The sequence below is a fragment of the Melanostigma gelatinosum genome (genome assembly GCF_949748355.1).
Source record: "Melanostigma gelatinosum genome assembly, chromosome: 10".
NCBI lineage: Eukaryota > Metazoa > Chordata > Actinopteri > Perciformes > Zoarcidae > Melanostigma > Melanostigma gelatinosum.
The window spans coordinates 4880437-4902950 of record NC_136643.1 but is presented as its reverse complement, the minus strand read 5'-3'; the positions used below and the strand labels follow the sequence as shown (position 1 = coordinate 4902950).

At 42.6% G+C, this 22514-nt stretch overlaps 2 protein-coding genes across 2 annotated transcripts; both read left to right on the top strand.

Moving 5' to 3' along the window:
* Positions 1-6140: 6140 nt before the first annotated feature.
* On the top strand, positions 6141-10279 carry gpr183a (G protein-coupled receptor 183a). Its single transcript, XM_079276705.1, has 2 exons — positions 6141-6260; positions 8076-10279. The coding sequence occupies exon 2, from the start codon at positions 8099-8101 to the stop codon at positions 9233-9235; it is 1137 nt and encodes a 378-aa protein (XP_079132831.1). The 5' UTR covers positions 6141-6260; positions 8076-8098; the 3' UTR covers positions 9236-10279.
* Positions 10280-14004: 3725 nt separating this feature from the next.
* On the top strand, positions 14005-16526 carry gpr18 (G protein-coupled receptor 18). Its single transcript, XM_079276539.1, has 3 exons — positions 14005-14075; positions 14823-14873; positions 15220-16526. Exon 3 carries the CDS (start codon positions 15221-15223, stop codon positions 16232-16234), a length of 1014 nt encoding a protein of 337 aa, XP_079132665.1. The 5' UTR covers positions 14005-14075; positions 14823-14873; position 15220; the 3' UTR covers positions 16235-16526.
* Positions 16527-22514: the final 5988 nt, after the last annotated feature.

Sequence of the window (22514 nt, the reverse complement as noted above, 5' to 3'; positions counted from 1 at the left end):
CCTATGTGGTTGATGCACATCCTTAGCTGCTTGTTGGAATACGACATTTGCACTTTCTAACACTGGATAGTGTCGGTTTGTGGCTTCTCAGCCTGTTATCCTCTGTCAGCTCCTTTTTTTAAACTGTATTCTGTTGCATTGTGGTCTTCGCATTGCCTGCCAACGCCCTCTTCTAGTCGTCTGTGCCCCCCATGAGGAGGAGTCAGGAGTCGTCAAATGCTTGCCCAGAGCTGAATCCAGTTTACCTTAAAAAAGATTTGATATATGTTTGATTCACTCCACACCATAATCCATTTCTTCACTGTCCATCTGTATGCCATATTTTCACCATAATTTCACCAAATATACAGCTTGTTTGAGAATTTTGTCACGGCCTGGCCGTGCCTCCTGTTTTCCTCCGTCTGTCTACTCATTCACCTCACCTGTCCAGTCTACCCAGCTGCCTTCCATCTTCTCATCAACTCAACAGCATATCTACCCCGGCTTTCCACCCACTCATCGCCAGATTGTTATTGCAACCACAGTGGTAGTTAGTTGTTCTTGGCCGCTCAGTAATTGTGAGTTCTGAGTTTATTCCTCGTGTTTTATTGCTTGCCTGTACTTACCTTGTCTTCCTGTGCCCACAGTGGATCATCCTCTCAAGTTCCTCGCCAGCGCGTTCAACTCCCTGCCACGCTCTCACCCCTCTCCCGCCCTTGCCCTTCTCCGTCCAGTCACCCACCCTCGCCCTCTTACCCTCCGCTGCGCCATATCACCACCCATTATGCCCTGAAAATGAAGCTGTTCGCTTTTATTACTTCGTCTGTGTCTGCATTCGGGTCTAACTACAGTCTGTGACAAAGTTTATATGGACATTTTGATGGTTGTTTTGCTGTTGAAAACTGATCACTATTGGAATTTCTGTTTTGATACATAACAATTCAGCTCTTACTGTCACTCTTGTTCTAACAACCAAATTTCGGAAACTCACCGAAAGGAGGGAACAACTTTTGTTCCCAAAAAGTTATTTATGTAAATGACTAGAAGTTCGCTTCTAAACTTACTGCTTTCATCAGTGGTAACATTATGCACGGCAATCATACATCCTGTCGTCTCACGTTCAGCACTTAAGGCATTTCTCCATTAACCCAGCTATTTACTGTAAGCTAACGCTAGCTAGCTCAAACCAGTTAGCTTAGCTGTCTACACTTACAGATAATTCAGCCAAGAAGATCCAGTTAAAAGCATCTGTTTTCACAGCCTACAGCATCGCAATCCATCTCTTAAAGCTACCGATAGTCAATCACAAATGTAAATGTGCAGTCAATAGTGGTGTCCGTCCAGCCGGCTGGCCTACAGGAAACTGTTTTGATGTTGAAAGTCCGTCTGTCATGGCTGCCATCAAATAATATGCATTCTGGTTATATTTCTGTGTTTGGTTTGTTTTCATTAAGGCAATAAGAGTCTTCCATCTCAATATTTCGTATGAAGATTAAGGAGACATGTGCATGGAGTTATTCACTTTTAAGAGCAAAGCCAAACTCATGGTATAACCTGAAGTCAAGCCTTTAATGTTGCATATTTGGTGAGTCTGCTCTTCATATTCAGGTATTTTTAAAAGGTTCTGATATGGAAATTTCATGTATATGTAAGAAGCATATCATTTTAAGGACAGCAAGTTTATTTCAAGTTGTGTGCGTGTAAATTGAGAGATGATTATGGTATTTTTATGTTTAAACGGCAGTTGTCCCTTAATGTAAAAAGGACCATATGATGTTTGATATGTCAAACATTTTTTACAATGTTTTTTAAGTCAACATTGACTGCTGGGACAAGAAACTCTGACCTTTTCCGTCACAATCGAACAACACAAAGTGAAGTGCCTAAACCCCCCGCGACCCTGAACAGGACATTGTAAACATGAGTTTATGGTCTCAATCGCTTGGTTCACGTCTTCTTCAATACAGCATGATGTTCATTTAGTAAATAAAAAAAGCAGGGTATGCTTTAGGGCGGGGCTACCTTGTGATTGACAGGTTGCTAGGCGTTGTCCAGTCTGAGATTGTTTCTGTCTTCCAACTTTAATCCTTTCACAGTGTGTTTTCACTTCATGAAAGTTAATTGTAACATTTTTGTGGCATAATAATGTCTTATTTAGAGAGAAAACCAAAATGACAATCACGTCATGGTGATGGCGTTGTGGTGGTGGGGCAGACCCAATGGTTCAAAGAAGAAACTGAAGTTCATATATGTGCGGGTTAATCTTTTATTTTTGTGCTTTATCTTAGTTGCTGTCCATAGGATTTTAGACCAGTTCGACAAAAATGAGATATTGACATTTATTTCCCAATGACATGAAGAAAATAATGTATTAATATATCTTTAAAAAGGATTTGAAGAGTTATTTTAGTGTTTTTTGGTTTGGGGCCGTTACTTTTGCTGAGCTAACCAATAAGACTAGTATTAGTATCAGATAAACACAGTGCTGTTGTTACTGTAACACACAACCAGACTGTTACAAGTACAGCTACATACAATACAATGATCTGTTCTTTTGTTTCTCATCATTTTAATTTCATTCAAGATTCAATATTTTGGAGATTTCTGTGCATATTTAATATGGTTTCCATCAATATTTATTACCTTTTAGATGACAACCATGGACTTGCAGTGTATAGTATCAGTTTATATTCCACTGTAGTTAACTGTAGTTTGTAAACAAGCTTTTGTCTGCAATGCTGTTATGAATTTATTTGAAGGGGAATCTGACGAAGCAGTGAACACATTGCTGCCATCCTGTGACGAAGTTACAGCACAACTCTAAGTATATTCTAAACAAGTGCAAATCTTTGACCTATTCTGTTCCTGTTGAACCCACTGTAAATGAGCGGAACCTCGACAGCTGCAGTACTCATTTCTAGCCAGAAGAGGACACTGTGAGTCTGAGAAGAGGCGCCTGGTTTTATGATATGTATTGTGCATAGAGGAGAGTATAATTCTGAACATGTGATACTTTAAATGTACTCCAAATTCTACCATCCAAATGTATTGTTGGGGTCATTATTTAAAGTGACATATGAGAAGCTACAGACAACAAATGGCCTTTGATATTAGGCCACAACGTGATCATTACAACATGTCCTCTGCTGTAACAGGAGCTAGATCCAACTAATGCTCAGTAAAAAGGTCACTGTAATAACATGACACTACAGAGCAGTTTCAGAGTTTTAGGACAGTGTTTTTTCATTTGTTTTGGGTCTGTACTCCAACACATTGGATTTTAAATGAAACTGTGACTGTGAGGTTAAAGTGTTAGCTTTAATTTTCAGTGTTGACATCTGTTTTGGGGGAACCCCCCTCAGCTCTTTTAACCCTTAAGGGCTTGGGGCACGTCAGGCCATCAATCAAGACCATCAGCGTCTGTCTGCACAGTTCATTAAATCAGCCATGAATATTGTTTGATTGTAAATCTAGTGTACCGGTGTGCAGAGCCAACACAACACAAAGGTGTCACTGGCCGACACATTCTGACCTTACAGCACACATTAAGCATCATTTGGTCAGAATTTTGGTCCAGATCTAAATTATGCTGTTTGCTAGACTGAAAGTGAAAATGAAAAACAGAAAGTGTTATTATTTTGAAAAAGGTTATTTACTATTATTTGATTTGATTTGAAACGGTAGAAGTACTCTGTTAAACGTCTTAACGATGTGTTGATATGTCTACCACAAAACCATAAAATGTATGCATCTTGTTTCAATAAATAAAACACTATTGCAACTTCCTAATCATCAAATATCAAATAAGACCAGAGTGCTGTAAATTGTCAATAGTTGGTGTTTTGATGTAAATTGTGTTGCCCAACCAATGCTTTTTTTCTTCTTTTTCTTTTTTTCTGAACACCACAGAAGTTTCCTGTAAACTGTTGCAATCTTATCTTAACCACGTGTTGAACAACAGGAGAGAGGCCCGCTATCACACAACACACTTTATTCATCACCATGAGAACGCAACTTTATACCATCTGCACGCCATGGCTTCATGAAACATGGTGTATCAAGATAATGCTACTTTAAAGGGCACTGTACATAATCCTAATGTTGTTGTTGGTAAAGGATTCTGCAATTGAATTGATCGGCTGAACGTCAAGAGCCACATATTGTCATCTTATCACAGAGCAAAGGTCTCGCTGAGATTTATTATCCTCCAGTCAGTAGTGTGATCAAACTGGAATATATATACGTGCTGTAAAATCACACAGAGTAAGAGCCATATCAGAGAAGTTTTAAGTACATAGAACAAAATAAACAGTAGCGTATGATAGGGGAATACCAAAGCACTATATTACAGTTATTGTACGTTTAATCGTCCTCCAAAAACATATAAATTAGAGCACAAATGGCAGATAACTATATTTCAACAGATACGGAGGATTTCCTCTTTCGACGTTTTTTGTCTCATAACTTCCTTCATTATGCACAGGATATGCAAAAGAATGATTCTTATCAAATGCTCTGAGAAGTCTGCCAATTCTCTCATGGTTTCTGCACATTTATATATATATATTTTTTTGCTTTTTTTTATCATCATCATTGTTTTATATCTTCATCCCGATTTCAACAGGGACAGAGTGTAAAGATGCCGTAGTGGTCCTCTGGTTTTCAGCTCCATTGTCTTCTATGAATAGCCGTGGCAGAGCACCATGTCTGCCGTCTGTCAGCGATCGGTGTGATCCGGCTGTCTGATGCCCAGTGAGTCAGACCCACAAGGCGAGGCCTTGAGGAAGTCAGGCTGCTTCCTCTGCCTCGCCGCCGGACTTGTTTTGAACAAAGGAAGGTTGTGGTCAATAAAAAAACACACAATATGATGCTTGTATACATATATTTTTTCAATTCTTAATAACTTCATTTTTTACTTATTTTTTGTATTTCTCTTGATTGCAGCTGGAAAGAAACACTTCTACTGAGTGGTACTCAGAAGGGCGGGAGAAATTCACAGGTGTGAAAACCACGGGGCAGCAGTTTGTACACAAAGCTTAAGTATATACTCAGCAACCAATGATCCAAATAGAGAACAGAATCTTCACCTAATAACGCATTTTCTTCTGCTCATTTTCTTGCCTGTAATATCTCAAGGCTTGACCACATCTTACATTTCAAATGGTCTCTGATCTCACACTCCAAAGCGACAGTACGCTGCTATACACTTACATCTAAAACCATCGCCTTTTTGCTTTCAGCTTTCATGGCATCGATGTGCTTTAACCACAGGAAGTCACTGGTGATTTGGGGCAGAACAAATCAGTACTGCTAACACCTAATACTCGGTGTCTGAAAGCAAATCATTGTTATTTCTTTCAAAAGAAAGAAATAAAAAGAGAGAGATGTATATCTAGAGAGAGATGAGTCACATGGCTCTTCTTTTCTGAAAGTCATTCTGAGCTCAAGACATCAAAACAAAGGTGCTTCTGGAGCAAAGGGGAAGTTCCTCATTTCGCTGCCACTCATTTGTATACAACCAAAAGGCAAATTGATCAGAAACTGAAAAAAGAGAGAAAGAATTGTGATGTGTTTATTGTGCAACATCAATAAATTAGTATTAGTATTAGCACAAAGATTGCACTTATTCTTCAAAAGAATAAAACAAGATGGGTGGCAAACAAAAGCAACTCTGGACGATCTCGTCTGTACAGCTGAAGCCACATCCTCCAAAGAGCACACACACACACACACACACACACACACACACACGGCACGCTTTATGAAACCTAGATTTTCCTTTCCCAATATATGTCACACACACAAACAGATGGCTCAACCCCCCCCCCCCCACCCCCTCAGCTTTATCAATCAACCAAATGACATATTACACACGTCAGTGTGTCACATGATTTATCTCATTTTTTGGTTGCAATCAGTGTTTCAAAAGTGTGTGCTGACAGAAAGAAAGTTTGAAAGGTTATGCAAAAGTGAGAGAGGCGGAGAGACACGCACACATGTTGGCAGAGAGAGAGAGAGAGAGAGAGAGAGAGAGAGAGAGAGAGAGAGAGAGAGAGAGAGAGAGAGAGAGAGAGAGAGAGAGAGAGGATATTTTATTTTGTCACTATGGTTACTTGAGCAGATCTTGATTTCTGAATGTCATGCTGCTCTCGTACAGGACAGTTTGTGGTAGTGCTGTCAGGACATCCCTTCTAGTTGAGATAAGCTTTGCAAGAGAAGTGTCATGTCTTCTGGATCCGTGTGACTGAAGGCAAAGGGGAAAAGATATTCCATCTGTGAAGGTAGGTTCCCTTTCACAAACTGTATTGTCTTTGACGGGTCAGGTTGAACCGTTCCTGGTGACACGACATCGCGTGTGAAGTGAACGTGGGTAATACATCGAGCTGTGTCAGTTTTGCAGTTTGGCTTGTGATGGATTTACGTTGTATGGTATTCCAGACTCAGATATCTACTACATGAAACCTAATGGAGAATCATCACACCCTTACAAACTATATCTTCTGTACTTTAAACATAATTAATATTGTCTTGTGAAAAAAATAAAAAGCTTGCTCTTCTCTGAAGGAAATTTTGTGCTAAAAATACACATTTACACCAGAGTGAACGCTATCAATCTGAGTTACAACACCCACGGTTAAGAGGCAAACCACTTTCACAACAGCTCGAGTGTTATTGGAAAAGTACAGAGCATATTCTTGATATAAAACAAAGATTCATTTACTGATTGTTAAATGTACGTGTATAACTTCATTTGGATAAGAAAGGCATTTTAGAAAGAGTGATCCTTTTTTTCTTCACTTGTGCTAATGAGCCAGGAAGCGTGTTTCTCCGCTGCATCATGTGCTCCAGCAGAGCGGGTTATAATTTTGGCTCCAACAATATGACTTTCCAACGGCCTGCCATTCTAAGGCAGAGCACCCTGGGGAAGCTGACTTCCTCATAGACAAGGACGTCTCTCAACACACAGCTTATTTTTTTGAATGCAGAGTAAGTGTGAGAGTGCTGCAGCTGTATTCAGAATCCCAGTCATGACGTGTTATTGTTCACAGATTTCCTTCATGTCACTTTTAGCGGCAAACGGCACGAAAACAACAGCTATGTCCTGTGAGTCAGCCAGTGGGGCACGGTTACTGCACCTTTAAATCCTTTATTCTCATAAACAGGTTGGAAATGTACTCACATTGATCTCATACCCTTCAAATGATAAGTTGTGTCTTCCTACAATCCCAATGAAAAGTGAAAACAGGACAGATCCTTTCCCGCTTCAGTCAGACACCTGATTAAATCACATCTGACTTGTACCCTGTTTTTATGGGGGTTCTTTTTTAAATTGAACTATCACCTTTTGTTTTGAGAAATGTGAAGGCTTGATTGTGCAAAGTCTTGTTGAGTGACAGTGACTGAGGAAATAGACAAGTTTGGTGTCTGCTGGGCTTTGCTCAAAAAGAACCACAAGGTGGCACCACACACCGCAGAGAAAAAACATTTCTATTTCACGGGACACGTGACTCACACTGTGGACATGTGAGTGGAACACCGGGGACTTCTGTCGTTGGACTTCGAGCCCACTTCTCCTGCCCTTTATTCTATGTTCTTCCATGTTTTCTTATATACCTTATGCTGTGGGACCAATTGCCCTCTGGGGATAAAAATAAAGGTGAAAGTTGAAGTTTTTGCTGGTAAATCAGCTGAGAGTTCACTGAAACTGCTCAAAACTATTTTTAGTAAAAGAAACAAAATTAAAGTCATGTCACCCTTATGCATTCTTCATTGGACCCTTCGATATGTGGTGAAATCCTCAAAAGGACGTTTTGTTTTTAACATCATCTTTGAATTACACTGCAGACAATTTCAGGTTCTGTACTTTAATGAAACTGGCAGTAGTAATGACAAATGCTGTAACTTCTCTTACTTCCTTTTTGAAAGCAAGATCTTGACAGAGTTTCATTTCAACATAGGCATAGACTCAGTGTTTCGTTGCTTGACACCTCCGATTTTGTTTCCTTTGAAAACATATTTTGGATCAGAGGAGAGAGAGAGAAAAAATAGCACAATGAAATAAATGTCTCACATTTAATTTTTCCTTTTATTTGCAGTTACTGGTTCCAACAATATCAAGATGGGTTCTACTGCTGCACCTGTGACCGTCGCCTTGTCATCCCCCAACAATGCCTCTAACGAGCCCACCTGTGACACCCTGTATGCCCACCGGGACTACGCCAGGGTCCTCATGCCTCTTTTCTACTCTGTCGTGTTCCTCGTGGGGCTGCTCGGCAACAGCCTCGCCCTCCATGTCATCCGTCCCAATCTGAAGAAGATGAACTCCACCACCTTGTACTCCCTCAACCTGGTCATCTCCGACATCCTCTTCACCCTCTCCCTGCCCGTGAGGATCGTCTACTACGCCCTGGGCTTCCACTGGCCTCTGGGCGAGGCGCTGTGCAAGATCTCGGGACTCATCTTCTACATCAACACCTACGCCGGGGTCAACTTCATGACGTGCCTCAGCATGGACCGCTTCATCGCCGTTGTCCTGCCTCTGCCGTTTGCCCGCCTCCGGAAGATCAGCAACGTGCGCTACATCTGCGTCGGCGTGTGGCTGCTGGTCCTGGCGCAGACCCTCCCCCTCGTGGGCATGCCGATGACCAACGAGGAACCCGATGGCTTCATCACCTGCATGGAGTACCCCAACTTTGAGAAGGTCGACCACATTGCCACCATACTGATCGGTGCCGTCTTCCTGGGTTACGTTGTGCCCATGGTGACCATCCTCGTGTGCTACTCCATCCTGTGCTCCAAACTCTACTTCTCCGCCAAGAGCAACCATTTGACGGAAAAGTCCGGCCGGAGCCGCAAGGCCATCGGTGTGATCTGCTGCGTGTCCCTGGTGTTCATTGTCTGCTTCAGCCCTTATCACATCGACATCCTGCAGTACATGATCCGCAAGCTGGTGTCGAGCCCCGACTGCGCCGATCTCACGGCCTTCCAGGTGTCGCTGCACATCACCGTGTGCCTGATGAACCTCAACTCCTGCCTGGATCCCTTCATCTACTTCTTCGCCTGCAAGGGCTACAAGAGGAAACTCCTGAAGCTGCTGAAGCTGCACGTCAGCATGTCCTTCTCCAGTGCTGTGAGGACGTCACCAGAAGGCTCCTCCAAGGATATTATAGACGGCAACAAGATCCAACTCAACAGTTCTACTTTTGGAGCCGCCAGCGAGAGACTCACAGAGAGGAGATTTCACCCGGAAGAGTAAATGAAGGAACTGAGGCACACAAGAGGCGAGGACCTTTTACACTCGAGGCCTACTTTAATCAAGACCAGTCAAATAGTGCCTCGAACAAATCATCGTGACCATTGAAGTGGACTCACTTATGCCACCAGGGACTCCAAGCATCTGGATCCAAAATAAATCCAGTTATCACGGACTAAATCTGTTTACATAAGGAAAGTTTTTTTTTTTTTTTTAAGAACATCAACAGAGCGACAGAATGAAATTCCAGCACTTCTTGTGTTTACATATTTTCTTATTAGTATTGGTGAATTTCTCAGGAAAGCAGAGATTACTGCAGCAATGGAAAGAAAGGAGGCTATAGTCCTACAGCCTCCTGCCCGAAAAGACTTGAGCGCTGACGAGTATGAGCACGAAGCAGAGCGTGTCGGAGGTGGACAGTCGAGTTGACATCAAGTCATACCCACATTTAAATGCCTATGGACTGTAAAAGTAATGAAAGCTTAGCTCATGTACAGTGTGTGAAGAGTGGAGCAGTGTAATATTTGCAACCGGACAATGACCTCACATCTGATCCCATCCTCACAGTGTTACTTTTATGAACTGAGGTGAAGGTAGAAGCAAACATGAGCTTCATTCCAAAACCAATTCAGACTCACAACCTCAGGTTGTTTTTGCCTCACGTTTCAGTTCAGCACATTGTAAAACCTCAGGAAAGTGTACGCTCATTATTTCAACTGCCTGACAATTGAATTAACCTTAATTGGTGGGAAAAGCACCACATGTTTGTCTGTTTTACCATTAATTTCCTTGTGATAAAAGTGTGGTCTATGATGTCACTTAATTTAAGGGCCCCTGCTGAATTTTTCTTGTGAACATACAGAAGTTACATTTACATGCAGTGCTGTTCACCATGATGCAATGTGTGTATTCCGGAGGTCTAACAAATGTGTTGAGTGCATTTCATTCCTCATTCAACATTTGCTGAGCTAAATTTGTAAGTACTTTGAATCCAGCATTGTTTGCATCCATGTTTACTAGCTTGCAGTCTTCTTTGCTGGTGCATTGCTGCATATTTGTTGCACAAGATTAAAAAAAAACACTGTACCTTGAAACCACACCCGCTGCACTTTGTTAACAGGGAACCTGGTTGTTCAACTGTTAGAATGTTACTTGAGGGTGAACATATTTCCCAGAATCAGCTTAGAAGGTCACGATTTAACATCAGATGGGTCAACCGAGGGAGTTCCTCAAGGATCCATTTCGGGGCCTGTGCTCATTTCAATTCAATTCCACTGACGCCACCATAAAAGTACACATCGTAATTACATTTGTGAAACATGGCAGGTGTAGTTACATGTTCAGAATTCCTACATGTTATTCCTGTTGACTAAGACGGTGCAAACATATTTGTAAATTTGAACAACTCTCACCTAAATCCCAAAACTACAGAGTGATACAATTCAAATGTGTGATGCCATCAAGTATGAAGTGAGGAGCTGCTCCGTAGACAGTATATGATACACGTTGTGTTTCACAACTGACAACATTACAATCCAATCAAGCTCATTTGGGTATGAAAGAGAAAAAGAACAAAGTCATTCGAGCATTCATTGTCTCTGGAGCAGCTCCACACTTTGAACTTGATGACACAGGTTTGAGACTTCCTTCTGTGGTTTCTTTCTTTGAGAGAGAGAGAGCAGCTCCTGTTCACACATATTGATTGAACTTTCCTCGGCCATGGAAATAACATATTAGAATTCTTCATTTAGGTGGTGCTCCCCTTTAAAAATGTACTATAGTATAACTTGGATGTATCATAATATGTACACAATATTGGTCCTAATTTTATATATAACATACAAAAAGCTATTAAAGACCAAACCTTGATATTGGATGTTTCTGCCAACAGTTTCTAAAATGGTTAGTATGGTTAAGGTGCTTTTAGGTTTAAGGCTGTAGACCACGGTTATAGCAAACAACAAGGTAAGGTTTGAGAAAGACAACTTGTTGGTCTGTAGCAGAAAGCCAAACGATCTGTAGCATGAGAGGCCTGATGTGTTACAAGTCTTTTCAACACCTTCACATTACTTTACACTTAGTAATGTGGAACATAGAGGCCACACTGCTTCCTACGCTGTACGTTGGCAGCCAATGTAAATCATGTACTGCAGAATCGTGCAGTGAATATGGACATGATTCATGGGGAACATGTCGGCTGGTTTAACACCCCATCACAAGCAGGCCTCTACAGTTAATAGGAAGCTCTAGAAGTGTGATGTAGAGTAGAATCAGGAACACATCCTGTGGATCTACTCTGAGCATCAGGTGTGGGTGGTGCATATGCTGATCCCCTGGGGACTTTTCCTAAATAGATGATATCGTTATATATGATGTTGATGATTTATATTCGTGCTTTTCAATGCTCTTTTTGATGTTGGATAATACTGTTAGTATTTTGCAAAAGGTTTGCTCACAGTTCTGGATTTTGAGGAAGTAATTTACAGACATAACACAGCCCACTCATTTTGCTCTTAGTTTCGTTACAGGGGCTCAGCATATATTTACAAATCCCTTGACAGAAAATATCACTTTGTATCACAGACACTTCGTGAAGCATCAGGGAAAGAACAGCAGGTAAAACAGACCCAATATGTATCTCAACTCTTCTCCATGTGTGATCACACTCATACATCTGCAAGGCCTCAACAACAGATGGCGCGGAAACACGGCACAGGTGAAGACAGAGTTCAGCAGAGTCAATTTCTCCACGCTGATGGTGAAGCTCAACGACCAGCGAAGCCACCGCCGAGCCTCCCTCAAAACCACGGAGCAATACGGGTGTTTACTCTGAGCTAAATGCAGTTTAGCCCTTCTGCTTGTTGTGGAAACATGAGCTCAATGCTGCTGTGTAGCCACAGTACAATACTAGAGCAGGGAGCTGGAGCTGAAATGGGACGGGTAATCAACGACAGGAACTGTGTTGATAATCGATTAATTAAAGTAATGAAGCAGAAACGCCAAACATTACCTGGTTGTAAAAAATATTATTACACATTATTAATCAAAGTCGAGTACTTAGTTTTATCTTTCAAAGAATGTCTGGAGGGGGTCTTTAACTTTTAAAAAGAAAGAGAGAGAAAGACAGACAATATAAAAAATGGGTCATACCAATAGAACAATACATTAAACGATAACTTAGATACAATTCTAAGCTATTTTGTACTGGAAAAGTAAAAGTAAAACAGTTTGGGAAAAACTTGCTACTGTTGACATATCTAACACATGATATTATACCGCTATAATACTGACTTATGCTTAGACCTCTGACGACCTGTGCAGTGATTATCTTCGGCCTCTAGAGGGCAGTGTGAAGCAGGGTAAAGTGGTGACGGTGACAGGAAGTTAAATGGACTCTCCGCAGGCAGTTTATACCGGATCTAAATGTTGACAGGTGTATGAAACAGTATCAATCACTTTGTTTGGTTGATATTAAACAAGAATGGCAGAGTATAACACAAAATGATTTCAGGGAAGGGCAAAAAGACAGAAGATAGATAGATACCTGTTAGAATAAATAAACTCATATAGTTTTATATATATATATTTATATATACAGGCGAATAATAAAGACCAATAATTTATTATGGAGCGGAGGACTTATTGAGGCAGCCACATGACAAGTATCAAAGAGAGGAAAACATCGCACAGACTGTTGTCATAACAACATATTGCAATGAACACAAAGCGCCATCTGGCATGAGATTGTTTAAGACACATCGAGAGGACAAGCAGATCGAGAGTTATTTCCTGGGAATAAGATTTAGACCGAATGAGCAGCTTCCAGGAGAAAACACCGTGATAAAAACACGAAATAATGTAGTAAGCAGGGAAGTAAGTTCATCATCACAAACTAAATATGTGAAAGATAGACGTGACCTTTATTTTTTAATGGAGGGGTAAACCAGACAGCACGAAGGAGGAAGCGTCGTGCTGTAAATCGTGGGAAAGTGTGGACGTACTCTCGATTTCACAAGATCTATAATGGGAATGGAAAGTACCAGTTAGGAGAAGTTTGGATTACACAATGTCTCCGAGCCAAATGTCCTAATTCATAGTAGTCACCAGCTCACACACACACACACACACACACACACACACACACACACACACACACACACACACACACACACACACACACACACACGCACACACACACACACACACACACACACTAATCTGTATTCAATCCGGGTCCGGCCTGACCTTGAGCTTTTTCACCTGAGGTACGCGCTTTGCATCCATTAAGTCGACGTGGTGTAAAACCATCTCACAGCATCAGCGTGAAGTGTCTATTACCGCCGTCTTATTTCCTGTTTATATGGCAACTGCCTCAACATCCTGTTTTTAATTACTTCTCTCCAGCAGCAGATGCTTCTCACAGCAACCTGCTGTGGATTACTCCCCTGAGAACTAATGTGCTGTGACAGACCCCACTTTTCCAATCAATAACTCGCCCTAAATCTGCCATCTCTCTGCCTGCCAAACACACTCCCACTTCTAATGGCACATCATTTTCTTTAAGGGGGTTGTAATTGCAGACTGTGGAAAAGCTGTAGCCCTTTGTGTTCCGACTACGTGGATACTGTAAAGGAATCTGAAGTAGCGAAAGTAGACTGCACAGGAAGTGGCTGGGGGCTTTACGCCGTTGTTCAGCCCAGCCACCGTTTCTATCACATTACCCTTTAAGAAAAAAGGCATTCAACTTCCCTGTTTTTTTGGCCGAGGGCTCCGATAAATCGCCCCGCGCCGCTTCATAAACCTGTTGGCGCGAGCTTGTCAAGATGTTTGTATGATTTCTGTGGTGAGTGCAGTCTTTTATTGTTCAGGCAAGGCGACCTGATCCGTCCGACCTTTCAGACGGACGGGGAAAAAGTCATTTTGGCAGACTTGTTTTGTTAGTCACTTGATGTGTGTGTGTGTGTGTGTGTGTGTGTGTGTGTGTGTGTGTGTGTGTGTGTGTGTGTGTGTGTGTGTGTGTGTGTGTGGACAAACGTATTTGTATTATTCTGCAGCTTTACATAAATTGTTTTTCTGATTTGTAACGATCACACGCGGACAGGACAGTACTGTTGAAATAATGCTTGAATGTCAGACACAGAAGTCACGTGATTTATTATCAAGACAGCATCGACTTCGATACAAATTTCACTTCCACATTGTTCCCCTCATGCACCTCACAAATGATTCCACTCTGTACTCTGTGTGATGTGTAAATGCTTCTTTCTGGTTGCTATCTGTTTGCTTGTTTATGCTACTTTTTAATTAATGACACATCTAGACAGGCATGGTCTATTTCTCTTCCTCTGTCTCTTGCAGTGCAGCTGCACGGCATGTAAAAATAGGTATTCAAATTATCAAGCAGCAGGTTGTGCAAACTGTAAAACACAGAGATGTGTTCTCATATAGACGTGGTCTCTGGCTTTGTCACCTCCTGGAAACCCAATCCTTTCACTTCTTTTTTTCTCTTAAAACACAGAACCTTTCACTGTATTTTTGCTGAAAAAATTCCATTTTCATCATGCTTTCAGATGGTTTTTTTCTTCCGTAGACTTCAAACTTTGTGGACTCATGAGGAGTAGCTTCTACATAATGTTCAAAAGTAAGTTGCATTACCTTGGCTTGCTGCTCCTAATTTGAACCTTAAAATCAAACTGATTATTTGTCAAACTTGCCATCAGTAATCCTGTATTTTTGTAGATTATCGTAAATTACAGAACTACCCATTTTATATTCAATCAATTCCATGTAGAGAAACCACCTATGCAGCCAAAATATCACTTTTTCCTCATTAGGAGCTAGTAGCACATGCCCTTTCAACATAAGTGAATTAACAGGATTCAGCTCCAATCATGAAAACAAATGGGCTATCAAGAGTGAAAAAATGATGATAAAGGAATTGCTCAAGTGAAATGAACACGTATGTTGCTGTACTCTGTACGTTTCAGAATGAAGCTGGATCTAAACTTCTCCAACATGTCTGTGGAGTCTGGTGCTGTGCGGCCGGAGCAGGGGTCGGTGGAGTACCGCATCGCGGGCCTGGTCTTCTACTCCTTCGTCTTCGTCATAGGGGTCGTAGTCAACATCACCGCTCTGTGGGTGTTCTCTCTCACCACCAAGAAGAAGAACTCGGTCACCGTCTACATGATAAACGTGGCGATGGTGGACCTCACTTTCATCCTGCTGCTGCCCTTCCGAATGGTTTACCACCACCAGGACTACTGGCCCTTTGGAGACCTTTTCTGCCGCATCAGCGCCGCCCTCACCATCTTCTACCCCTGCATGGCCCTGTGGCTGTTTGCTCTGATCAGCGCCGACCGCTACATGGCCATCGTCCAGCCGAAGCACAGCAAAGAGCTGAGGAACGTCCCGAAGGCCGTGGTGGCGAGCCTCGGCGTGTGGCTCATGACCCTCGGCAGCACCGTGCCCCTGCTCTTCTCCGAGGACGACCCCGACCGCGCCTCCAACTTCACCACCTGCATCAAGATGCAAGACATCATCCACATGCGCCACGACAACCCCGTCAACTTCGTGCGGCTCATTTTCTTCTTCCTGGTGCCCGTAGCCATAATGATCGGCTGCTACGTCGTCATCGTGGACAACCTGATCCACGGACGCACCTCCAAGCTCAAGCCCAAAGTGAAGCAGAAGTCCATCCGGATAATCATCACGCTGATCGTCCAAGTGCTGGTGTGCTTCGTGCCCTTCCACGTGTGCCTGGTGCTCCGCTTGGTGGGGACGGGCATAGATGGGGGGTACAGCACGTGGGCGGTCTTCACCACATTCCTGATGAACCTGAGCACGGTGTTGGACATCATCCTGTTCTACATCGTCTCCAAGCAGTTCCAGGACAGGGTGATCAGCGTGATCCTGTACAGGAACTATCTGAGGAGCGTGAGGCGGAAGAGCAGGCACACGGGCAGCATTCGGTCGATGAGCAACCTGACCAGCGCAATGATATGAGACGGGCGGCAGACTCCCACGCCGGACAAGCTACACTGATGTGCACCGTGCGCGCTTTGGCACAATGTAACACTGAATGCTTCGCTGTGTACGTGGTTCGTTATGAAAAGGATCAAAAACTTTAATTTCCAAGGCGTGATTTACACTCACAGTATGGGAGTGCTGCTGTTGTGGCAAAAAACATCTGTGTTTCGGAGCTGATTGACTTACCCATGAGACTTGAGATGCTTTCTGGTGCATCTTTGTGAGTCTGTGGCTCCGGTGTAACACATGCAGGCAAAAAAATAATAAAGCTCACAATTATTTCTTTTAAAACAGAGCCCACGGCATCTCAGCGTTTGTTACTATGCATAAAGACTGAAACTCTTCTTAGCAACGTCAACCAACAGCTATAAAAAGGGCCTGACTGCCTCAACGCTCGGTGGGAGGTAGGGGGTGGGAGGAGACCAACAGGAAATGATGGTGGGTTCTGAAAAAGTTGCTGCTTTTATTTCGGTCCCTGCACCACATCTGCAACTCAGCGCTGCATCGTGGCTTAAATATAACCATCAATGCTGCCTGATGTCAAGCGCATGTCACGCACATGCTTGACATTCTGTCACCTCGCTGTGTTTGTGAAGCCACAAGACATGGTTTTAAACACACACCGCAATCGACCCGGAAGTTGCTGTTAGCTCATCCGCCAGGTGATGGCAGCATGGCACAGCTAGACCTTATCTACCTGCCAGAGTACAGCAAAACTGTGCTTTCTTTAAAAAAGGAAGTGGATGGTGCAAGATTTTTCATCCTCTGCTTTAGGGATCTTTACTTTTAACTTTTGTTTCTGCATCATATTTCACTTCAACTGGCTTTGTAAAAGCAAAGATTCCAGTCTTGATCGCTCGTCCCACCTCACCGCAGAGAAGTTAACGACAGTCGTAGCTTCCTCAACCGGGAGTCAGACTAAAGTGTTTTGGTGGTGCAACGCGAATCATATTGATTAGACGTTAAATGATTCAGCCACTTGAAGTGCATTTACAGTAACATCCTCAAGAGATGTCAGCGAGGCTATTTACTAGATTTAAAGCAACCGTAACCTTAAAAGAGACCTTTTTTCTGCACGGGGAGACTTTTAATGTCACGTTTCTGCCGCTGAGTGTAAGCACCGCGGTGCAAGATCCTGCAATTTGTCCCCAAGTTAGTCCTCAAATGGCAAACGAGCGATGAGATAGAAGGGTAGTGAATGTGTGACAGTCTTATGTCTACGAAGAGACTCATTTGAAAAGAAGGAGCAGAAACTGACGGTTTTGACAGCACAATCGTCACCCGAGCTCAAGAATTTGCCAAATGTTAGAATAATCGTGTTAGTGTGTTTGTCACGCGTACTCAGTCTTGACTGGATGAGACAGTGAGTCATTGTAGCTGAGTAATAACTATGTCGTGTCTTACTCAATTAGACAGCCAAGGCGTCCTGTGGTGTGCCCACATTGCACCATAGCATTTCTCTGAATGGTTATCGATGGCCAATCAATTGCAAACAGAACTACATACATTGTGTTATACTGTGCAATTCAGATTCCGGTTGTTTTCATGTTTTTTTTCACAATTTTATAAGAAAATGCAGTTGAGTTCCCTCAGAGATAAGTTCATGTAATAGTGGTAAGAGCATGAACAGCACTGGGAGTCCATGTGGTTCTTGGTTGGTTTGTACAGTGTTTAGTCTGTGGGATGTAACAAGGCGAAGTCCCGCCCCTTCCGGTGACCACCATGGGACCTTATTTTGGAAAAAACATATGTATGGTAGCTAACGGTTAAATCACAAATAACTTTGTGATCCCATTTGAATTCCGCCATGAATTACACATACGATGTAAAAAAAAGTCACAGTTTGTCTTTAAAACGGTTGAAAAAAGACTTAAGATACGCAATTAGAAAGACTACACAGCTAAGAAGTTTGTTTCACAGCAGGATGTGCTCACACCGTTAACGGGTCTCGCTCGTTCTTTCGCTTCTCAGCTGACAAAAAGAGTTGCTGGATAAAACACATCAGGTAAGATAACGTGACATTTGTGCGTGGAACTTAGCTGACGGCCATGTTGGTGACATGCATCGTCTCATCGAGAGATGTAGGTCACTGAGCGGTTTCACACAAAACGAAATGATACGACGACTAACCTAAAAACAACCTGCAACGTTCTTGACTTGCAAAATCATCTTTTACATTGACAAATATATGTTGAAACCATGACACAATTCAAGGGGGATCAAAAAATGATTTGTCTCTTGCAATTGTCTACCGTACATACATTCCAAAACACGTGTGGCAGTCTGATATAAGGTCCCATGGGGGGCACCGGCAGGGGAGGGGCTCTCTAGATTTACACTGTGCTTAATAAGAGGAGGCAGACTACAAGATTTTCATCTCACATGGAATTCTGGGAACTGCAGTTCATCACATGATGATAGGTTTCTCGGCCGGGGGACTACAAGTGGATTTATTACCAAGAGGTCAAAGGTCAAATGAAACATCAGAGGGCCGTCTATCTGTCCCACCTGTTAGACATCAAAGGAAAACCAGCCGCGCTGCTCACAGCAACTGGCATTTAAAACAATTAAGTTTCCTGTCAAGTCCCTGTGATGAATTATCCGGAAGCTTTACCCGCTATAATTCTAAATCTTCCCAACAAGTGCCTTTGTTGTAGAGAAATTAATGAAAACAAGATTGTCTTTCATAGGAGCTGATCTAACAGCGCGACAGCCAGCTGCTCTTCTTTGGGAATAAAAACAGTCAGCATTAAACACAGCCCGCACAAAATACTTTTTTTTCTCTTTTTTTTCACCACTCGTGTGGAAAACAAATCAGGCGGCGAGCACAGTGGCCATCTGTTTTGTTATTTGATATGTGTGAATACATGTTGTAATGACTTTGTTTGTGAATCACTCGGCGCGGCAGAACACACGAGAGCTCTCGAAGTGCTGGAGTGTTCAAAGCTAATCATATAATTGGACACAATAGTCGATGACAAATGGAGACGCTTGGAGCCAGCCAGCTGGGGAAGTGAATATGTAATCATTGTAAAATCATATCATTTTTGCATATTTGAAGACAGCTTAATAGAGTTTGCGTGTCAGCACACTATCAAATGATGATCAGAGACAGTGCTGCTGTATTTGTTTTTCTGAATACTGTAGTGCTTTGTTGGACTACTTATCTTTATCGTGATAAAGGGTTTCTCGAGAGTTTCTGTCTTTCATGTTCATTTATGTTCCGTGCGGTTTGGAAATGTTGAAACAGATATCGGACAAACTACCCATCTCAATGTGAAAAAAAAGAAATGTGGTACAGTGAACAGCCTGGGTACTTCTGCAGGTGCCAGGAGCTATGTGTAAAGATAGTGGGGTAGCTCCTCTATATTGTAAAATATAGATTACAATTAAATTATATTCACTGTTGCACTAGTACGTGTTAGAAGTCAAAACAGTTCTAAAACAGATCTAAAATGATACATGGTTGTAACAGATAGCTAATAGTAGTGGATAAATCCTGGAAATAGTTGACACAAGGTGTTGGATAAACAGTGGAAATAGTTAGCTCAAGTATTGGATAAATTCTCCAAATGTCGAGCTCCATGCCGCTCCAAGTGGTAGAACTACAAATGCAAACTTGACCAAACCAACCTAAACATCGACAGTTAAATTGCATTAAAATAACATACAATATCCTTTTGTTGAATGCAGTGTTTAAGGTGCAAGATACGAGATTGGGAGCATTGCCTCTCGACGGCGAGCTGACATCTCTCAGCTAACGGTGCTAACAGCGCTAACACTACAAACTATGGCTAACGAGCTGACAGAAGCTACCTGTGTTTACCTGAGGGTGGATATGCTTACCGCTACGACGCTGTCGGTCGGGGCGGCGGTAACAGCTGTAACCGTCAAAACACAGCAGCAGAGCAGCGGCAGTGAGCTAACCAGCGGGGCTAGCTCACGTGCAGTAACATGCACTATCAGGCATGCACAGCCGGACTGGCTATGTCAGCAAAGCAAGAAGAAGCTCGGGAGACAACACACCCAGAGGTACAGTGACTTCATTCTCTGCTCAGGTAGACATTACGCCACTAGATCTTTACATTGCTAACACTTGTTTGCTGCTATATTACTGATCACGTTGTGAAATACAGACCATTTAAATAACATTCAGTTTAAAACCAACTAAAATGAATCTATCTGGAACACGATGGGTCAACGTATCCAAATACAATTGTGCATTTTCCTACGAAAAACAGCAACGCATGTACATTTCTGCTCGTTACATGCATACAGTATTATTGAATAAACTTGTTAGACAGTTAGGTTTCGGCAACAAAACTACTTGATTAGGTTTAGAAAAAGACAGTGAAATACCACAGACTGGACGTAGTCATCATGACGTCACCCATTGGTGGACTGCTGTGTTGAAGCCTCGAGTTCGGTGAATTCGCCGTGACCATGTTTTGTTTTTTTTGCAACTGATGAACAGACTGATTACCATGGAATGCAGAGGACTTACATAGAGACACCGTATACATCTCTGGTAGCGTCAGCGACCTGTCAATCACAGTAAGCCCGCCCTAAAGCATACTCCGCTTTATGATATATTTGACTCTAAATGGACCATAATTTACGAAACGAACATCATGCTGTATTGAAGAAGACTTGAAACTAGAGATTGAGACATAAACTCATGCTTACAATGTTTACTGAGGTAATAAATCAAGTGAGAAGTAGAGTCACTTTCTCATAGACTTCTATACAATCAGATTTCATTTTGCAACCAGAGGAGTCGCCCCCTGCTGGGCAGTAGAGAGAATGCAAGTTTCAAGACACTTCCGCATTGGCTTCATTCAGCAGAACCGGAGGTCTGTGTAGTTAGGTTGAGGAAAAGTCGTTTGGATTAAAATAACTCCAGAAGTATCATTACTGTAGTTACTAGGTAACTCTGTAAGTATGCATGTTACGTGACTAGTAAATTAACAGTGACTTCTCGTTTCACATGCGTTGCTGTCTCCTGTCTGAAAGATCGCTGTTTGTTGGATCCATCCCTCCCGCGCCCCTTGTGTGGGCTTTTGCGATCTTTATATTTCCTCGTTCACGATTACGTGGATAACATTAAAAATTATTTTGTGGGATACTTACGAATTATGACACCTTATTTGTAGGTGTAGCTACTAATGCTGGATAAGAACAGCCTGCGGTGTCAATGGGGGGAGGGGGGGGGGGGGTGTTCTTGAGTTGTGGCCAGACAAAATGTTGGGAAGCCTATTAAATATCTTCGCGGCTCAAACCCTCGTAATACTTTCATGTGACCTAATTTTGCTTATACATGTATACTATAACCTCAAAAACACACAACCCAAGCAGTTTTTTTTTTGGCCACCCAAATGTGTTGTTGTGTTTGAAACAACAACGGAAACGGAACATGTCGCAGCTTGGCTTTGAAGCGCGGTCCCGTCCACGTTGACTCTGCCTTCATGTTGTTCCCATTAGAGAGCACGAGGACATGAAAGAGAGCCCGTAATGTTCTATAGATACTGTACACATCCAGCCTCGCCTGGGCCTCCTCGCCTACTGTACGGCATTAGCGGCAAGCAGCTGCCTGCATTTACATCGTTTAGCGTTTCTCTCAGGGCACTTTAACACACTGAACCTCTCCCCTGGTAAACTTTACAATAGGATGTTGAAGGATACTTCTGGACCGCCATGGGAAATGAGAGGCACATGTGCGTGATGCCGAGCTTAAGGGCTGCACAATAAGACTAATGGATTCCTTTTGCGGACCAAACTAGGCACATGAGCTGTTGTTCTTATCACTGTACAATGATATCTTACGTGCACAGTAGGAACCGTGTGAGGGATTCCTCTCGCACACGGGGTGGCTTTGCTTCGTGGTTATCTTTTCCTTTTGGCAGCGGCAGTCTACTCCTGCAATGTCTTTAGTCTCCATTAAAAGGAGATAATCTACTGCAAGGGTTTCAAATGCTACTAAACCGACTCCAATTGACCCTGCAGTCAGCGGAGAACAGGAAATGTATGGCCTTGATTACAGCTGTGTCTATTTTAGCAGATTGTTCTGCTGCTGATTCACACACACAGACAGACAGCCACCATTAGCACGTATAAATAATGTAAGGCCCTCATCTCTGTTTTTTTATTTATTTTTTTCCAACTCTACTCAGCTAAGTGCCTGCATGGAAAACCTTGGCCTCCTCCTCCTTGTCAGGTTCTCCATAGATTAGTATAGATTAGTGGGGGGCCGCGTCAG